Raw genomic sequence first — 20,343 nt, forward strand, 5'->3', positions numbered from 1 at the left:
AACTCAGATCCTAAGATCCTTCATTCCCCTTTTATTTCTATAAAAGAACATTTGATGACATATTATTATAAATCAAAAACTGATTAAAAGCAAGCAAACTGTCATAATCTTTACTAAAAACTTTTCAGTGAAAAGGTTGGTTGATCAGGCTGCACTTTTCCTTTCTTTGACCTTTGACAGGTCTCTACCATGTACCAGCGTCAGTTGAGGGAGTTTTTATCACATAAACAGACTGTTGTGTAAAATATTCATGTATCTGATAAAGCAAATCAACACTCATTGTAATCTTCAAAGCAAGATAACAAACACTCCTGGCACTAGAAATTATTACATGAAGTCACTAAGACAAGGTTCTGCCCCATGACTCAATTCTACAGCATTTCAGTCTATCTCACTTAGATTTTGCTTTATAAAAGTATAAGCTAAATAATATATAACTAAATAAACATTAAATATGAACCTTTTCTCACACACACACACACACACACACACACACACACACACACACACACACACACACACACACACACACACACACACACACACACACACACACCTATCGTTTCACTTTAAAATACATTTATGAACCCTCTGAATTTTTATTTTTGGGTAAACAATTCTTCTTATAACAAGAATATTAACAATACAATGTAATAATTTTTTATTTTAAAGTTCAGAACAAAGGAATTGCAATTTTTTGTTACGTTCAGAATAATTCAAATCAAGACATTCAAGTCAAACTGGGACTTTTTGTCTTATATGATGCATAAAAATTATCCATCCTTTATGGCAAAGAGCAGTCTGGACATCCTGCTAAACATCCCTTGAAAACCCATACTTTCTCATCTATAGTTTCAGTTATGCTTGGTTCCATTTCAGAAAGGATGTCATCTAAGGCATTAGTTCCAGTTATGCTTTGTTCCAGTTCAGAAAGGATGTCATCTAAGGCAGCATAATTGGAAACATTAAAAAACTTATTGGTATCTGCTATGTCCTTCATCTCTTGAACTGCCTCAGGATCAGTCAAAAGGGCGTTTCCTACCTATAAATGATATAAGATTTTTGTATAGTAAGATATATTGTGATTGTTTTGTTTGATAAAATAATAATAAACAAACTACATAATAGGCCTACCATATATGTAAGGAATAATTGATGACGGGCCGTTGAATTATTGGAAAATAATGCACACCCAAGGTGGCAATGCAGCACGATGTGAAGTGGAGTCCGTTACACTGAGGATGTGCATTATTTTCAAATATTTCAAAGGATCGAAGTCAGTAATTCCTCTTATACCACAAGTACCACAAACATTGCTATGGTGCCTCTTTTGAAGAAATTTGACAGGTTAGGTGTGCAGTTTAAAAAAAATAATCAACACCTGGAACATTTATCAGACAATCAGAATGAAGCATTCAACAGGCCCATGGTATAACCATACCTGTCAACACTCCCATTTTTTCCGGGATTATTCCGTTTTTTACTCCATCATTCTGTTTAAACAATTTCTCGTATTTGATGTTCGCTTCCCGAGGTTGGATAGAGGATGACGAGCTGCGAGCAAAGCTACAATCGCCATGCCCGCCAGCCAGCATACAAACTCGCAAATTTTCATGTGCGGGCTGATGCGTGTTGCAGGGTGTGCATTTTTTTTTACTTTGTTTGTAAAAATACTGCTGTTTGTGCTTTTCTGCTTAACTTAGAAGGTGTTAAGGAATGTGTAGATGTGTAAAACAAGTCTGCAGATGCAAGAGAGCCATCCAAACAATGATACAAGGTATACACTACTAGTGATGCACCGATGTATCGGCCGCCGATATTTATTGGCCGATTTTTGATTAATTTGAAACCATCGGCATATCGGCAATAGCACAAGAAAGGCCGATACCGATTGTTTATTAATTAACTGCATAAAGAAATCCATTAAATGTAAAAAATGAGTTAATGTTGTTAATAAAATAAATGCTGAATAGCAAAAACCACCTTTGAAGGTTGTCATGCAGTCTTATTATATTTGTTTTAGCTTAATTTGTGCCTCTCTTATTATGTTGGTCAGTTGAATGTTAATTAGATTCAATCCATGTTCAGTAAAAATAATTTGATGCAGAAATAAACTAGCTAATAGACCAACTAGTATTATATACAAGTGTTTAATATCGGCATCTGTATCGGCCAGAAGTTGTCTGTTTAAATTGGTATCGGCCCAAAAAAATCCTATCGGTGCATCCCTAGTATACACTGCAAAAAATTACTTTCTTACTTAGTATTTTTTATCTTGTTTTCAGCACAAATATCTAAAAATTCTAAGATAAAAAGTAAGCTTAGTGTTTAGACAAAAATATCAAAGTTAAGTGAATTTATGATTAAAACAAGCTAAAAAAATAAAAATATCTGCCAGGTATGAAATTGTTACATTAATTTTTCTTGAATTAAGTTTTTAAGGAAAAAGTAAACTTATTTCAAGATTTTTTTTCTTACCCCATTGGCAGTTTTTTTGTTGTTGTGCTGTATTGGGGTTGTGGTGTTAAGGTTCGGGAATTTCCCTTATTTTTAAATCCCAATGTTGACAGGTATACTATATAACATGAATGAAGCTGGACCCCTAAAGGTAAATGATGTCACTAAAATGTCACTAAAATAAAACAATATACACTTACTCCAATGGCAAAGCGAGTTACTTCCTTCATTTCTGGCATGTTCAAAACATTAGTAAGGTTCATTGGGTCTCCCAAAATCTTTCCATCAGACAAGACGATTATCATTTTTTTAGATTTAATTGTTGGTCCATTCTCAGGGATGAAAATATTTGTACTGTAGACAGCAAATGAAGTCAGAAGAGAGCATAACTCAACTTATCCCCAAACAAAGGTGCTTGATGTGTATCATTATAAATAATATAGTAGAACTCACAGGACATAGTGGATGGCTGAAGCAGTCTTTGTGAGATTGCCAAGTTGCTGTATTTCCTTTACTTTTTCTAAGGTCCTGCTGGCATCCTTATTGTCTTGAAGTGGAAGTTCAGTCCTAATCCTACTTGCGTACTGCACTATTGCAAAAGCACACTAAAAAAAATAGATTTTTTTTATTTAAAACTTTTTAATGTACATTACAGAAAAACTAATGCAAAGATTTGACATCATATAGGTCACACTTTCATGAAACATGACAACTACCGCTTTACTAAGCTGCAGGAACATACTGAGCTGCATATGTAATATAAAAACCTTTAGCTTTACTTACATTAAAACATGTTTTCCAAACATTTGTCATGACTTTGCTGATAAAGTCTTTGGCTCTCTGAAAGTCATCAGGATGAATGCTGCCAGAACCATCCAACACAAAAGCAATCTCTGTCCTAGCAGGGTCTACAACATGTAAAGTAGCTGTAAAGTACATGTTTGATTTAAATTACAAGATCAATTAGTAACACCATCACAAGAGTTTTCTCACCCGTATTGATGCGTCCACCATGATAATGATTGTTGTTGTTGCTGTTGAGCGCTGCATTTTGATTTTTTAATGAAAATACATAGATTCAAAACATTTAGAGATTCAGAGACTGTATTTGGCATTATCAAATGATCAAATATCATGTAAACCATACCTAATTCAGCAGGATTTAGTTTGAGCTTCCCTGTGAGATTTATCATTGTGAAATATCCATTCATATCCTCAATTGATGACTTCTTTGTGCCAACTTGATTACACAACTTGAGAAGAAATAACACAACTAAAACAATTCCTTCTGATTAAATATAATGAACAACTTCCAAAAATGTTAAAGCTTCTCTACTTACTCTAACTTACTTTAATTTAATACTTTTAATAAAGTGAGAAAAAGTTTATAAAACTTAATTTTTACATATTTGAAAATTCCCATTTTTAGGCATTACCAAATGAAATTATTTTTAAATTAAAAAGTTGATCCAACGTTTACATTGTAAGGCATTCATATTGTATATTTTAAGTGTTGCATTGGTTTCCTTGTTATATTCAGCTAAACCTTAAATATTTGAGCAGCCTATCATGGCTATTTTGCATCCGCCCTCCATGCCATGGCTATTTTGCAGGTGCATCAAGGCAAGGCACTTAAGGACATCAACGAGGGTGGTCATGACCTGGTGTTTTGGGTGACGAAGGTTACAGCACGTGCGATGGGTCATGCAATGTCCACAATGATGGTCCAGCAGCGACACCTTTGGCTCAACCTCGCAGGGATGCAGAGAAAGTGTGCTTTTTTGACACCCCCATCGTCCAGGGTGGCCTCTTTGGCGGAACTTTTGAGGACTTTGCGCAGCAGTTTGCAACAGTGAAAAGCAGACGGAGGCAATAAAGCACATCCTGCCTCGACGGCCCCGGCCTGCTCCCCGCCGTCCTGCTCTGCTTGCTCCCCGCCGTCCTGCTCTGCCTGCTCCCCGCCAATCTGCTTCTTCTGCACCTGCTGCGCCGGCCCCCTCTACATCGGGATCCCCTCCTCGGCCAAGGAGATACAACCGCAGGAGGATGCCAATGTCGCGTCAGGGCGCTAAGAACCCTCCTAAGGCTTCGAAGCATCCCTAGGATGACGTACCCAGAAGAGACGAGGCTGCCATTGCGGTTCTGCCTCACCCAGAGCAGGGTGGGTGAGACCTTCACATCTGGCTTGCGCTTGGGTGTGGGCCCCCACTTTCTCAGTAAACTAGCAGTTTCCTTTTTCTCTGGTTCGATTTTGTTTCAGTGCATGGACCCAGTGGGGCCCCCCCTCTGGCACTATCGAGGGCAGAGGGTGATCTCATAACCTCTCACAGTTTGTTTCCACCATACCGCCTCCCACCTCTCTCGGCCCTGAGTACCGTTGTTCCACTCGAGCCTCTGGCATGGTTTTTGGACACATAGTTTACGCTGCCCAATCTGTCACGTTGGCTCGTGAGAACTATTCAGCTTGACTATGCGATTCCAGTTCACCAGGCACTCGCCTAGATTCAGCGGCATTCTTAGCTCCTTGATAAGTGGGGAGAAAGCGGCGGTTCTTCGGGCGGAGGTCAACGTCTTTCTTTCGAAGGGCGCGATAGAGCCCTAGACCTGAAGGGCATGTACTTTCATGTCTCAATTCTTCCTTGATACAGGCCTTTCCTGTAGTTTGTTTTCGCGGGGTGGGCATTTTAGTACAGGGTCCTCCCCTTTGGTCTGTCCCTGTCTCCTCATGTGTTCTCGAAGTTAGCGAAAGCCGCGCTCTCCCGTTGAGGGAGAAAGGCATTTGCGTACTTAACCTTGACGACTGGCTAATTTTAACTCACTCTTGGGAACAGTTGTGTGCCCACAGGGACCTTGTGCTGGGCAAGCATCAGAGTCCTATATCTCCTGCATGTCACAATTTTTTGTGGTCTGGTCTCCAGAAGCATAATCATCACGGCGGATGCCTCAAGAGTGGGCTGGGGCACTGTGTAACGAGCATGCTGCAGCGGGCTCCTGGACGGGACCCCATCGGCTTTGGCATATCAATTGCCTCGAGCTGCTGGCAGTTTGGCTTGCCCTGACGAGGTTTCCCCCTCTGATCCAGGGCAAGCACCTGCTAGCCTGTTCCGACAGCACGTCGGTAGTAGTGCATATCAACTGCCAAGGCGGTTTGCGCTCTAGCCAGATGTCACAGCTCACCCGCTACCTTCTTTTATGGAGTCAGCTGAGACTTAAGTCTCTGCGCACTGCTCATGTCCCTGGCGACCTCAACCATGCAGCAGATGCACTCTTACGGCAGGTGACACTGTGCGGGGAGTGGAGAGTTCATCTTTTGGTGGTCCAGTTAATCTGGACTCGTTTTGGGGAGGCACAGGTCGACCTGTTTGCCTCTCAGGAGATTGTTTAGTGCCTGCTTTGGTATTCTCTCACTAGGCCCCCCCTGCATAGATGCTTTAGTGCACAGCTGGCCCCGGAATATGACTTCTGGAATACGTCTTTCCCCAGGCATTGCCTGTTCATGGGCACTGGCTAACGGTCCTCCCTGGCGGATATTTGTCAGGTTGAAGGCTGGGCTGCTCCTAACACCTTTGCAAGGTTTTTTTACCTTAGGATTCAGACAGTTTTGCCTTAGCTCCGAAAACTCAATCTGGTTGATGGCTGTGGGCCTAGTTGTGATCTTCCCTAGTTCAGGGCACATTTTTCCAAGTGGTTCCCCTCTTATTGGGTGAATCGTTCTTTTATGTTTTTTTGAATTTGGCTTATGGAGAAGCCAATCTCAGGGTTCATTGTCTGGTTTGGGTTGCATGCCTTATTCCCCTACGGTTTCCCTTTGGTAAACCATGGGTCTTCCGCGGATGGGCTTTCACATTTCCCTTGGGTCCAGTTGAGCTCATTTTCACAGTTTGCTGCTCTTGGGTGTATTCTGACTTTTCCATAACCTCTCTCCAGTAGGTTGTGGTCTCCACATGCCTCTTAGAGGCTTCCCAGTGCTTGGCTAGTATTTTTACTATGCTGTAGACGGAGTCTCCTTCTCATCCCTATGGTACCTTCAACTTCTCCTTTGGGTGCACTGGAAGGTTATTAACCTTAGCAGGATTCCCTGTATGCTCAGCTTATGGGTTTCACCTTGCTAAAGGTTTCTAACACAGTCAGTTTCTGTGGCAGTTTGCATAGGGTCCCCTAGTGTCACATCATCGACACAATGCCTCGTTCCCTCCCTCAGTAACCAAGACGTTTTCACTACTTTCGCAACCTACATTCTGCTACACAACAGGTAAACAGAGCTTTAGGCTATAAAAAGAAGCTGTTTAATCAAGGGACCAGAATGTCTGCTTCAGTAATTTTTTTGGGGGGACCCACCCCCCTTTTTTTGCTTCCAACGCCCATCAACCTGAGAGAGTTTCCCAAAATACTAAGTAAAGTGTCTCAAGTCAATTAATAAATAACCTCCCTAATAATTTTGCTCAAAAACAACGTTATTTTGTGTATTTGGTATAATATAATGTGTTTGCGTAGTTTATGGTTAAACACACACATTATTTTCCACATACCATATATTTTTGCAGCTCAAGTTTTCACAGATTTGAAAAGCTCTGTGTCCCCCATTAGCCAGCTAATTTGTACGTTGTGATTGGTCTGAATACCTCTGACATCAGCCGGAAATGTGATGCTCCTTAACATGTTTGAAAGATTCACTCACAATGCAATGCTAACAGGAGTTAACTTGCAGGCTGTGAGTCCAAGCGGGAGGAATTTTGATAATGTTGGTCTTGTCTGCATCACCAATCCTAGGAAGTAAACTGTTGCCTACAATCTGTGTGTTTGTTGTAGTCCAAGAAAAGAGATTTACGTTCGAGACGAAAACTCACGTCATTGTTTACTTTGGGGTATGTACCTTTTGCATATTCTTAACATGTACTAATACACACTTACACACTGAAGGAATCGGACAATAGGTGCTCTTTAAATATTTTTCCTTTTCTGTAAAGGACAACGTCTCGGTTACTATCGTAACCTTGGTTCCCTGAGAAACAGGAAGAAGACATTGCGTCAATAGCTTATGCTATGGGAGATCCTCTTCCGATTTTCTAAAGCTTTTTTATAGAACAATGCCAGTGTACTGGCCAGTGCCTTCCATGACGACCTATAGAGGCGTGGTTTTCGCCGCTTCATAACGACCATCTTTAAGGCATATCCTCAAATTCTTTCGACTGAACAACAGAAGAGCTGATCTGAGCAGTGACACGGCAGCTTATACAATGTCTAGATCCTGTTTCTCAGGGAACCAAGGTTACGATAGTAACTGATAAATTCCTTTTCGAGAACGCCGTAAGAACAGCGAAGAGCAGAGTGGAACTTACTCAAACCCATGCAGTGCAATGCTTAGCAGTAGCACATAGCACAGTCTTAACCCAGTTGGTGTAAGCCAACGTAAAAAAAATTAGATGCCAGAGTCTTTAGTGACCCAATCAGAAACACGTCCCAAACCAGGACAGAGTACATACAGACACAGCCAGCATATAGGTCTTATCGCTGCATTAGACAGGGTAGCAGATAAACACAATGAAATAAATGACCAAAGCAAGCATACTTGTGTTCGGCATCTGCTGGCGTAGCATAAGATGCACATCAGGATAGCTAGTGTGGAAGAAATGAGGATGAAGCGAATACAGTTCCATACATCAACATTAGCAGCAACACAGTTGTACTGGCAACATGCGGTAGACTCTGTGAATTTGTATTAACCACGCGACACACACTACAACTTAAAAACTGAGGTGATGTGTCACCCTCCCTCAGCATTCAACCCAGCAGCTGACTGCTAGGTGGGATGGGAGTATCTCACAGAGCAAGCTCGGAAAGCCCCATGAAATGCGTTCGCATCCACCGCAAAATTCTCTTCTTACATAGAGGCTGCCCCAGCACTGCCGTGGTGGCACAAAGAGCTGCTGAGACTGCCGTGTTGTGGTTCGAGCACTTAGATAACATATAAAGCCCAGACTGGGCATAGCTCATGTAAAACCAGAGTATAAGGCAGATTGAAACCGCCTGCACTCTAACGGCGCTGAGGAAGGTTTCAAGCACATTATCCCTAATGGGACACTATAAGAGAGCGAGGCATCTCGCTTCACTCCCTTAATTCTAATAACCAGCCACTGCGTGCCCAGAGGCATCGTGCAAAACGCCACAGGTGCTGCTTCGAAAACCCTCAAGGTAGACAGCCTGCATCGCGGCCAACTACCTGCTACTGTAAAGGTAGAACACTCAACACGGGACAGCGCACCGGGTCATAGGTGTTCATTTCACACCTTTATGCGCACAACATAAGAGGGGTGTGGAGTAGAAAGGGCTTGCGACTCTCGTACGCATCTCAAAGTGCAACACAACAGAGCGTCTAAGTCATCGCATAACACCCCCGCAAACAGATTGTTCAGCAGATTGGAGTGCCCTTACAGAACCGCAGCTTATTCGGACAGTTTGGGGACCCAAATAACTGATCCTCTCCCCAAACCTTTCATGGGCTTGCCAGACCTTTTGTACTAGATTCTGGCAAGACCATAACAGTACTATGTTCTGTGTGGGGAAACGTGGAGTCATATTGTGTGTGTGGCTTCCATGTGTTCTCAGTGTCTTGTCGCTGTCATGGTCTTGCCAGACCTTTGTGTAGGATTCAGGTCTGAGTTCAGAGGGCAAGATCATGGCAACATTGTGTTTTGTGTGGGGACACTTGTTTTCACATCATTTATTTGTGTCACGTGTTCCCAGTGTCTTGTCACTTTTACTCTACTCCCTTATGTACTCGTGTCTTGCATTATTAATTATGTTCACCTGTTCCCCATTTGTGTTGTGTCTTTATAATGCCCTCTCGTTCTCTGTCGTGTGCTCGTTCGTTTGTCCAGATTCAGTTTATTCTTCATGTCTTCCGTGTCACTGAATTGTGTAATCCGAGTTTGTGTTATTTTTGGTATCCTGTGTTTGTTTCCCAGTTCCGTGTTTTCATCATCATTAGTTTATTATTTGTTACCCCCTTTTGAGTTTTTGTGTTTGTTGGAATAAACCTTCAGTTTATTATTTACGTCGTGTCTGCGTTTGGGTTCTCTTTTGTGTATAACGTAACGTGACAAAACCACGGTGTGGTGGTTCGCTGTTGAGAACACAGTCATGTGTGAAGACATGTCATGTGTGAAGACTCTAATGATTCTCTTCGCTTACCTTTTTCCTCGAGGAACGAAGCAATATTATCCATGTAAATGTCAGCTGTAACGCATGAAAGCCTATGTCCAATTTGCATGCAATACTCTAAGGTGACGCTTCAGTATCACGAAGTGAAGAGAAAGAATGTAAGGATATGCCTTTGTTGTTATGTAGCAGTGAAAGCCACGCCTCTATATGTCTTCATGGCAGGCATTGGCCAGTACACTGGCTTTCTTCCATAAAAAAGCTTCAGAAAATCAGAAGAGGGGAGGATCTCCCTTAGCGCCAGCTACTGACGCAATGTGGAGAACCTGTTCTCGAAAAGTGGTTGTGGTTGTAAAAGCCAACAGAGTAATTATGCACTTTAATTATTACCTTTATGCATTTTAATTATAGTTATGCTATAATGTTTTATGTTTGCAATATTGAGCTTTTATTTTGGCAACCTCAGAAACCGGATGTGTAGTGACGTAATTCAGTTTGGAAGAACGGCGGAAAAAAGACGAAAGAAAGTCTGAAAGGTTCACGGTTAAAGAGTAAAAAGCACGGATAAACTACAAGGTTTAGCTTCGGGTGGGCGATAAACCGGTAGACATAATTAACCGGTAGAAATTTGTCAACCGGTAGAGATTTTGGACTATCGTTTCTATCGAGGTTACGCGCTCACGTCACGCTCCTGTGCGCGTGCTCGCGAAAACGTAACGTTTGTACACGTATTTAAGCACTGCAGTTTTAAAACAAGTTATTTTAAGCTATTGAAACACAGACAGCAGATCTGTATGCGTGCGTTCTTTATGTGTGTCAGGAGCGGAAAAGTCGCGCAACCGCTGCTTTTTCTGTCTGTGAGGAGCGCGCAAGTCGCGCGACCGCTGCTCATTAAGCTCGTGAGCATTTTCCGCTTTATTGGCCTTAAATACACATATGCGTCAAAATTCCCGTCTTTGCAAGCATCCTCATAAACATGACCAGTTAGGTCTTAAGAGAAAGTAAACAGCTAAAAGAGAAAGCGCATGTGTAACAGTGTTTTGGAGAGGGACTTTGGTCTTAAAGGGGAAGTTACCTAATTTTGCTCCTGTCTGTCACTCGTGTTAATCAAACAGCATTGAGAGAAAATCTCTCACTGCTCCTGATTAAATCACTTTTCTACCTTAAATAAAAATATATATAGGCCTATACATACATGAATAATTTTTTATTATCAGTCTCATATCATTCACTGTTTATCTTCAGAGAGCTTGAGTTTTGTTTGTATTTATCTTCTTTCTATGCTTGTATATGTTTTTTTGTGAGAATTATGAACATTTCTATGGTATTAAAGATTTAAACCTTATTAAAACATAAAAAAACTTTACCGTGATACATATCGTTATCATGATATAAAATTAATCCTATCGTGATAGAAGATTTTGGTCATATCGCCCACCCCTAGGAACAAGGTTTGTAAAGTTAATAAAACATATATTCGAACTACTTGATGAATGTTATTGTGAAATGTATAATTTAACTTAATGTTTACAGATTGAAACTAATGTAAGGAGCTGTGTTACGGTTGAAATGTATGTAATGCATGGTTTATTTGTTTACTTAGCTCTTACGTTGGTTGATGACACGGAGAGCAATAAAAATCATTTAACCATCAGTTCTGGCCTTCTCAATATTGACCCGATGCTACAGTGGTTTTACTTTGAAAATGCTCTGTAAGACAAAAATCCCTTTGCAAGCTTCTAAATATCTTATCTGATTATTTAAAGCTACTTCTCATGCACACTTTTCTAACACATTTACCACCTCTGAAGCAGTAAACATACCAGAAGATGCTCGTCGTCTGATATCACGCTAGCAGCTACTGATGTTGTTGGTCTCAGGCCTTTTGCTGTCTCATCTTTAGAAAATATATTGATTTAATAAAAGTTATCTAACAATTCAATTCTATAAATTAGTGAGACATTTACAGTGTGTGGTTAAAGTTTACAGCTTAAAGACAACAAATCATGACAAACCTACCGTGAAAATTTACCAAGACACATTCATTCTTTAGTGTGCAGCTGAAAAGTTTTCCAGTTATGGGGGAAGAAACAAAAACTCTGAAACAAAATATATAATTACATAATTTGACTACAAAAGATCACAATGTGCTTTAAGATGGACTTGTAAAAATAATTCAATTAAAATGGATTTGTATATAAAGTACAGCTTTACATTAAAAAATACACAGAAAAGAAAACACAGAACATAGAGAAATTCAATTCGAGTGCACCACACACCTACAAAACTAAAATGGAGGAGGTTGATAAACTTACATGTAATGATACAACATTAATCCAATAAAACAAATATCTATTATCTCCAAAAAGATTCTCAGAAATGACTAACCGGTTTGACTGAATAACGATTTGCCCAAAAAGTAGATCATCATTTGTGAAATTTTTCAATGGTAAGGTTTGAATGTTAAAGCCGTTCACACTGCATGTCACTGTGGTATAAAACAATGTGAACACAGTTTTTACTACACAATTCAGATTGATTAGGATTGATAAAATGAAATGTTCTTTGTCTTTTTACAAGACATTTCAACTTCAGTTAATCAGAGTTTAAAAATTGTTTTAAGTCAAATTAATGTTCATTACTAAATAATTATGAAAATAATGCATTAATACATACCAATCATAAAAATCAGTCCTCCATACATTTTGATGTTTTTGATAAATCCCACAGTTTTAAAACTCAAAATTACAGAGAGAGAGAGAGAACTCAGCAGAAGTGTCAGAGAAAATGGCTCATTGTGGCCTTGAACAACGCAGATGCTGTCTGTGACAATATTTAAACCCTCCCCTTATTTACATTTTACATATCACATCTCGGAATAATATTTCGCCATAAAAGTGCCCATTTTGTAGCTAGAAGATGGAGAGAATCTGAAATCGTTGATCAAATTAAGTAATCATTTATTAAAATGGCAAGCACATTTAAATGTAATAATATTGTAATATTTAATAAAATGATGTAAGGTATACATTTTCACTAGTTAAAATGTCAACAATGGAGTTACTGTCTTCCTCCTTTTATTAGCTGTTTGCATTTAAAGATGCAATTTGTATTTATGTGCCGCTAGATGGCGCCAGATCAAATCAATAACGTTGGCTGAATCCCAAACCGCCTACTTCCATACTATATCGTACGCAAAGTAGCGCTTTTTACATACTATATAGTATGGAAGTAGGCGGTTTGGGATTCAGCCGTTGTTTAATGACGCTCTGAAGCAGCGTGGAATTATGGGATTTGTAGTCTTTAACTCAACCACTGATGGCCATCAATCAGACGCGAACGAGAAATCACGTTGACGGATAAGGTAATCAAGTCTTATAAATGTTGCGTTTGATGACATCGTTTATTTCATTGTGTAAGTTTATATGTGATGTTCAAAACGAAATTGTTAGTCATAGATGTTACACTATTAGTCCAAATTCAATGGTTAACACAGCACAGAATTAAGTTTTCAACTTACAATCTACAATGATTTTTCACATAATGTATTGACAGTACAAATCTTATTTTTAAGTGCCATTTATATTGCTGTACAATACCTTTTGATGTGCATATCGTCCGCGGGAAGACACGCTGATTACAATCTACACACTAATGTTGTGATCAATATAATAGCATATGTTTTTTGAAGGGTTATGAATCAAAACAACTCACCCATCGCGTAAAACACAAGCAGGATCAGAATCTCGGTCTAGAAGGTAAATGTTGTCATGAAGCTCTCTCCATCCAGAAAATGCAACAACAAATGGATCCTCTCTCGTTTTGTTCCAAACTCTTCTTGGGTCGTTTGGTTGGCCCGTACGCTTACAGGAGCTGACACAACCAGCGGCAGACGGCCATAAGTTCATAAGCAAGCGCGTAGCCCGACAGGCGCTAACGCATAGTTCCGCATTTGTCCACGACACTGGCTGCGTCCGAAAACTCAAGGCAGTGGGACTTGTTGCCTCGCTGCCTCATGAGGAAATGACTTCGGACTGGAGGCATGAAGGCAGCTCAGAGAAAGGCTTTCGGACGCACTTCAAAGGCAGCGTGTTTGAAATATAAACAGAGAGCGCCTTTGTGATAACTAATCACATATTTGAAAACTATAATAGTAATTTCTCGCTAGAAATGCAATTAAAATGTGTAAAAAGTTAATATACGTTTATTTACACTAAATTTGTGCTCCAGTCGCTTCCTTGGCCGCCATTTTATTTTTTCGAACTCGACCACTGTTGTCATGTGGTTTTTACGTCAGTAAAGGCGGTGACAAAGGGTCACATGGATAACGTCATTGACAGGAGACTGCACTGCCCGTGTCAATGTTTTGAATGGAAATTTTCTCACGATTTACAAGTAGTTGAAAACATTACAGATATTGATAGTAATCAGCTGGACAAAATACATAACACTGGCCTAGTGCCAGTGCCAATATCTTACAAATTGCACCTTTAACAGTGTTTTCTGTTTGTTTGCGTGTCGAGTTTACCCTTTGCAAAGCAGACTAAGTTTGTTTGAAACATGCTGTATTTGTTTGTTTAAATAGGGCACAAAAGTCACTCCATAACATTATCCTGAAGAATAGAGGGTATGCACGTGACGTGACCTTCGGCGAAAGTGACTGCGGTTACGCCCACTGTGGCAAAAGACAGCTGACAGAGCGCCAGCATTTGAGTACAGTATGAAATAACCGATAACACGAGGAAAACGCGACTGAACTGGAAAAAGCTGTTGTGCAATAGACTGTACTAACAGATAAACAAGAATTCAGAGTTATCGTTTTACAGACTGCCAAAAAACATCGAAAGGAGAAGAAAATTGATCACAGACCACAGAGGTGGGTTGGTAAGTTGCTAGGGTCACTATCAAGCAGAGGGTTTACTTTCTACTTAAAAGTATTTTGTCAAGTATTTGTATTTTATCCGTGTTTTTCTTTGGAAAACATACACCCCAAAGCATATTATCATAAGTCCAACTAAATTCAACTTAAGTTGATAATAGTCAGTTTTACAGCAGTCGCTATGAAAATCAGCCATTTTGTTGAACGTTTGCCACTCATTAAGGCGAGTACGGCGTGCGTGGTCACGTGGAAAAGTGACGTCAAGGCATACACTCTACCGTCTGATATACTTGGGAATTCATCTTCCCGAATTCAATGATTGCAAGCTGGCCAGGTCCTGATGCAGCAAAGCAGGCCAAAATCATGATGTATCCTCCACCATACTTTACAGTTGGGGTGATGTTTTCATGACAATATGCCAGGCCCTTTCTACGGCAGATGTAGCGCTGTGTTTTTTTTCTTCTAAATAGTTTTATCAGTCTACAAAACATTTTGCCAATACCGCTGTGGAGTGTCAATGTGCTCTTTTGCAAATTTCAGGCATGCAGCAATGCTCTTTTAGTAAGCAGTGGCTTCCTTTGTGGTGTCCTGCTGTGGATACCCTGCTTGTTCAGTGTTTTACTTATTGCAGACTCATGAACAGAGATGTTAGAAAGTTCCAATGGTGCCTTCAAATCTTTGGCTGTCATTTGATGTTGTTTCGTTACCTCATTGATGAGTCTTCATTGTGCTCTTGGTGTCATTTTGACTGGACACCCACTTCGTGGTAGAGTAGCAACGGTCCCAAAGCGTCTCCATTTATAGAGTGTTTCACCGGTAACCCGGATGCGCGGCCATTGTGGAGGCACTCGTGTAAAGAACTGAACGGAGTACAATGGATAATTGTGCGCTTTGGATACTTTAAGTGAATGTAGACATGTCTAAACAACAGAAAACACATCCAAGATACAAAGGCATATAGGGAAGGACTTGGCCCACAAGAAAAGGCACGATATTTCGAGAAAATACAATTTATAGGCGGTGCAGATCCTTACAAGTTAGCTCCCTCTTCATTGGATCCGTGACGACCCGGCGATTCTTTCTTCAGTTGCATCTCCTGATATAATCAACTACCTGGTTTTCATGCTTTCAGCTTTATTTATATAGCAAATTTAAAATAGCCAGTGTCCTACCAAAGTGTTTTACAGTAAAATAAGCACACAGTAAAACAATAAAAGCAATAATTGTTTTTACCATTTACTATTAAAAATATTATTACAATAGAAAATTTGTTATGAGCAATTAAGCACACTGGCATTAAGGCATTGCAGCGCAAATTTAAGTTGTGTTTAAGTACATTTTGTGCATACACTTAAAGTATACTTTTAAAAAGTACATATTAAATACTCTTTAAATAAAACACAACAAGTATAAGCATACTTGTTTTATACTTTATGTACTTTAATCATATTTCTAATACAATACTACTCTTTTTCTTGAGCTTTGCCAACCACAAGCGCCTCCTCTGATAATTTCTTGCATTCCTTTCCCTGTTTTTATTAACTTTTGGAAGTCGATAACAAATGTTTTTCTCAAACTGTCCTAATGGTATAATCTCAAACACGGCAATAATTAGCCATTTGCCTTGACAACGTTCGGGATATACTTCATTGCCTGTGCTCTGTTGTGATGTGGAGTGCTTCCAATATGGCGACTACCGCTCTAATGACGCATCGTGAAAACCCTCTATAGGGAATGTGGAGTTGACGTCACGCGGTGTTGCAATATGGATAATCCGCCATATTTGCAGGCACGCGTCCTATCCCGCTGTATTTGAGTTCATGTGTTGGAGGTTGTTTTTGTATTTTCTGTCGAGATTTTTATAAACTTCGATATGTTTGGTCAGTCTGCTCGATCAAGCAGGTCACGCGATCGTTCAGGGAGGAAACTGAACAACGGAATACGTTTTTACAGCTTTTATTCGTGGAAAAAACAAAGGAAGCCAGTGCAGGAGCTGACGAAAAGACGCCGGATCGCGTGGTTTGCCTGCTGCAATCATGAGAAAAACGTTTACTTTTCAAAAAAAAAATCCCTACATCAGCGAGATTGTGTTCGCTGCATTTTCAGTCATTCAGTAATTTGTGATTAATAAAAGCAGAACCACTTAAATTGTCTTGTTTTTATGCTAACACTGTCAAACTAACTTGTAAATGTAAGTTATTGGTTGATTCATTCATTCATTTCTGATCACCCTAAACACATGAGTTATAAAAATAAATATTTAGACAATTTTGACGATTGTAACACGTATTTTTTATTAAATGCAACTGCTCAAACCCACTGCTTGTGACTCTTTAAATAACAATGTTAGCTAAATATTTAGCATTTTGTTTGTTTTAATAACTTGGCCGAAACAGAAGTGCCATCTTATGAACATGTGTTGATTCATCGCACAGAATACAACGGAGAAATTATTTTATAGAATCATTAAGATACGTAGGTATTAACACATTGTCAGTAAATAGCTGGTTTGCCAACCATAAGACTCCAAAAGAAGAAGTGTCACCTTACTATAAGCTTGAAGGGATTTATAGCTCTTAAACTCCAGCAAAGTGTAAATAAAGTCCTGCAAAAACAAGGTAATTGGCCAGATATGTAAGCGGAGGCAGTGCGTCTGGATCCGTAATCCAGTCTTGGGCTGCTAAATCATGGATCTATGTTGTTTATTTGTCCAAATAAAGTTTTTTGGCAGTAGCACTTAGTTTCTCCCGATAGGGTCCCTTCTCTTTTTCTTTCAACTTCTCAATTTCTTCCGTTCTTCTTAAATTTTACCTAGTTTTAGCTTAACATGCCCACACTTAAATGGCATAGCGGTCGGCGGTGCCTCTAAACATGGCGCCCACGTCCCATAATGCAACACTGCGGTGACGTACATTAACATTCCCTATACTGATTGTGTAACTGTAAATGGGTGAATTTCTAAAGTCTTTGAAATAACTTTGTAACCCTGTCCAACTTTATGTAAAGCAACAATTCATGACTGTAGCTCATCTGTAAGCTGTTTGTGGTGAGGCATGGTTCAAATAAGCGTTCTTGTGCAGAGCAAACTCCAAAAGTGTTAATGGTTTTTATCAGTCAAAGTAGCTGTCCACACCCCCAAATGTATTAAGGCCATTGAAAGGTAGTAAAGGTAACAAACGCAATTTGACTTGTTAAAATTGTTTTGCTTAATATTTGTGTCTGCATGTTTTTACTTCATCTAGCATAGTTTAAAAATATATACGGTGCTAACAGGACCTAAGTGAGTCGGGCAGATAGCAAAGTCACCTTATTTGCAGCCGAAGTTTAAGCACGCAGTCTCTGCAGATTGAGCGCACACATTTCGTAGTATTTTCTCATTTGAAGTTACGTGCCCTGCCCACGTCACGTTGCTGTGCGTGTGGTCACAAATGCTTAACATTTGTACACACATTTAAGCATCGCAGTTTTAAATTAAGTGATTTTAAGCCATTGAAACACAAACAACAGTGCTATATGCACACACTGATTCTGTTTGACAGGAACGTGCAAGCCGCACATCCGCTTCTCATTGAGCTTGTGAGTATTTTTGCCACTGTATTAGCCTTAAATACACACATATGTGTCAATACTACCGTCTTTTGCAAGTATCTTCATAAACACGACTATTTAGGTCTTAAGAGAAACTAAACAGCTAAGAGAGAAAGCGCATGTGTAACAGGATATTAGATCCGGACTTTGGTCTTAAAATGGAAGTTACCTAATTTTGCTCATGTCTGTCACTCGTGTTAATCAAACAGCATTGAGGTAAAATCTCTCACTGCTCTTAACTAAATCACTTTTCTACCTTTAATAAGATTTATACATTGAATTGTACACAAGTTTGATTCGAGTTGCTCGTTTAGGGCAGAGTCGTAGAAAGAGAGAGTTACGACACTCAGGGGCTTTTTACACCTGGGCTGCGTTCCCCGAAACCTTCTTAGCTCTACGTCGTTCTTAAGTTGTACCTTAAGCTGTACCTTATCGTTAATACGTGTTTCCCGAAACGTTCTTAGTTACGTAGGCTACCACTTCTGTCAGTCGTTCGTTCGGAAGGTTGGTCTGGAGCACTCTTAGCTATACCTTATCCCACTTGACTCCGCTAGGGGCCATGACTGTGATAAAAGCTTGTGTAGATTGCAGTCTATATAACTAAATATCTGTTTAAAAAAAAGTAGAAGTACACTCCGTGTTAAATTAGGCATTTTTTATTTATTTAAAGAATAAAACATTCACATAATTAGACATTATTACACTGATGGTTGTTAGATTTTTTATATTTTTTTCCAAAGGAACATCAGCTGTGAACTATTATTACAGGCTAAAGAAACTATTAAAAAAAGATTTTGGGTGAAGGAGTTGGTGAAACTATGGCAGGCAGCTACACAGCGAATCTTACTATTTTATTTGTGCATTTCATATCCGTTAAATCTTTAGTTTACCGGCTATTTTAGCTGCAAATAAAACAAATCAAGGTAAAAAAATTGCATGCCACACGGGAGCACATTCATCACGAAATCATAATTGTTGATTTTCCTAAATATTATTATTGATGTTAATTCGACTTTGCATCGAAGTTTTTTTAATGTTTTATAACTTTGAGGCAACTGCATGCCATATTCTTTATAAACATTACAAAGAAAATGCTCCACTTGATAATTGCTTGTATAAGGTCAACAAATTTTCCACATTAAAACTAATCAAAGCTTAAACCTAAAACAATCATACTATATATTTATATATCATATAATATATATTTTATTTTATATTTAAGGTTAACAGACAGGCGCGGCTCCAGAAATGCGCCCATTAAGCGTTATCCGCATTGTAAACGCGCTGCTTGCGCAGTGTCCAAACACATAAACGCGTGAACTAATGAACAACAATTTGTTTTTCTACATTTTAAGTGTAATGCCAAGCCAGGTGACTTGCACGACCCACCTTATTTCCCTGTGCAACGCATTTATTGGGAACCCCTAATATAAATTATCCTTTAAAGTGAAGGAATAATGGATGCATTGAAGCAGTTTATGCATTATACTTTTGGACATAAAGTTGCGAGTTTTGCATGGGTTTGATATAAAATAAAATATACAAGGTTTATATTTAGTTGTTTGCAATTTGAAATATTTTTACCAGATATTCCTAATAAATGTAACTTGAACTATTTCTGAAATGTTTCTTTAATAAATAACACCGCTCTCTCGTAACGCAGCGAAGTACCGATTACATAAAGTGAACAATTGATTGTCGAGCAATCGATATCAACCTATTCAGCACCATCGCCATGGACAGCACCTGGTAACGTCGTACGTAAGAAAGTATACCTTAAGAAACCCGCTAAGGTACAGTTCGGGAAACACGCCTAGAAAAGGTAAACCTGTAGTTAAGGTTTAACTTAAGAGTCTTCGTAGCGCGCTAAGGGAGAACGTTATCGGGAAACGCAGCCCTGGTCACTTCATGCGTTCGTTCTCTGATCGGATAGCTATCTGATCGTAAAAAGACCAGGTGTAAATGCCCTCTGAAACGTTTTCGAGACGGATTTAAATCCGATCGCTCAAACCACTTCAGGAGGTGGTCTTGGACGCATTTCAGATGAAACTAGAGAAGTTTATGCATCTGGTTGATGAAATATTGAAACTTTTTTGTTTTACTTACTTTTGTTCGGTGTTTTTACCCATATATATATATATATATATATATATATATATATATATATATATATATATATATATATATATATATTTTACATATTTTCGACCAAAGGAACACATGATATAGCCCAATGTAAGTTGTTATGGTAGCCTTAGCTT

General features: G+C 39.3%; 1 protein-coding gene across 1 annotated transcript; it reads right to left on the reverse strand.

The window, feature by feature from the left end:
* Nucleotides 1–646: 646 nt before the first annotated feature.
* Nucleotides 647–11,720, reverse strand: LOC129437850 (integrin alpha-E). The gene is made up of 7 exons (XM_073863523.1): nt 11,635–11,720; nt 11,439–11,512; nt 3,451–3,710; nt 3,241–3,365; nt 2,911–3,062; nt 2,658–2,811; nt 647–1,042 (listed from the first exon to the last, which is right to left on the reverse strand). Exons 4-7 carry the CDS (start codon nt 3,268–3,270, stop codon nt 785–787), a joined length of 594 nt encoding a protein of 197 aa, XP_073719624.1. The 5' UTR covers nt 3,271–3,365; nt 3,451–3,710; nt 11,439–11,512; nt 11,635–11,720; the 3' UTR covers nt 647–784.
* Nucleotides 11,721–20,343: the final 8,623 nt, after the last annotated feature.

The sequence above is a fragment of the Misgurnus anguillicaudatus genome, chromosome 24 (assembly GCF_027580225.2).
Source record: "Misgurnus anguillicaudatus chromosome 24, ASM2758022v2, whole genome shotgun sequence".
Lineage (NCBI taxonomy): Eukaryota > Metazoa > Chordata > Actinopteri > Cypriniformes > Cobitidae > Misgurnus > Misgurnus anguillicaudatus.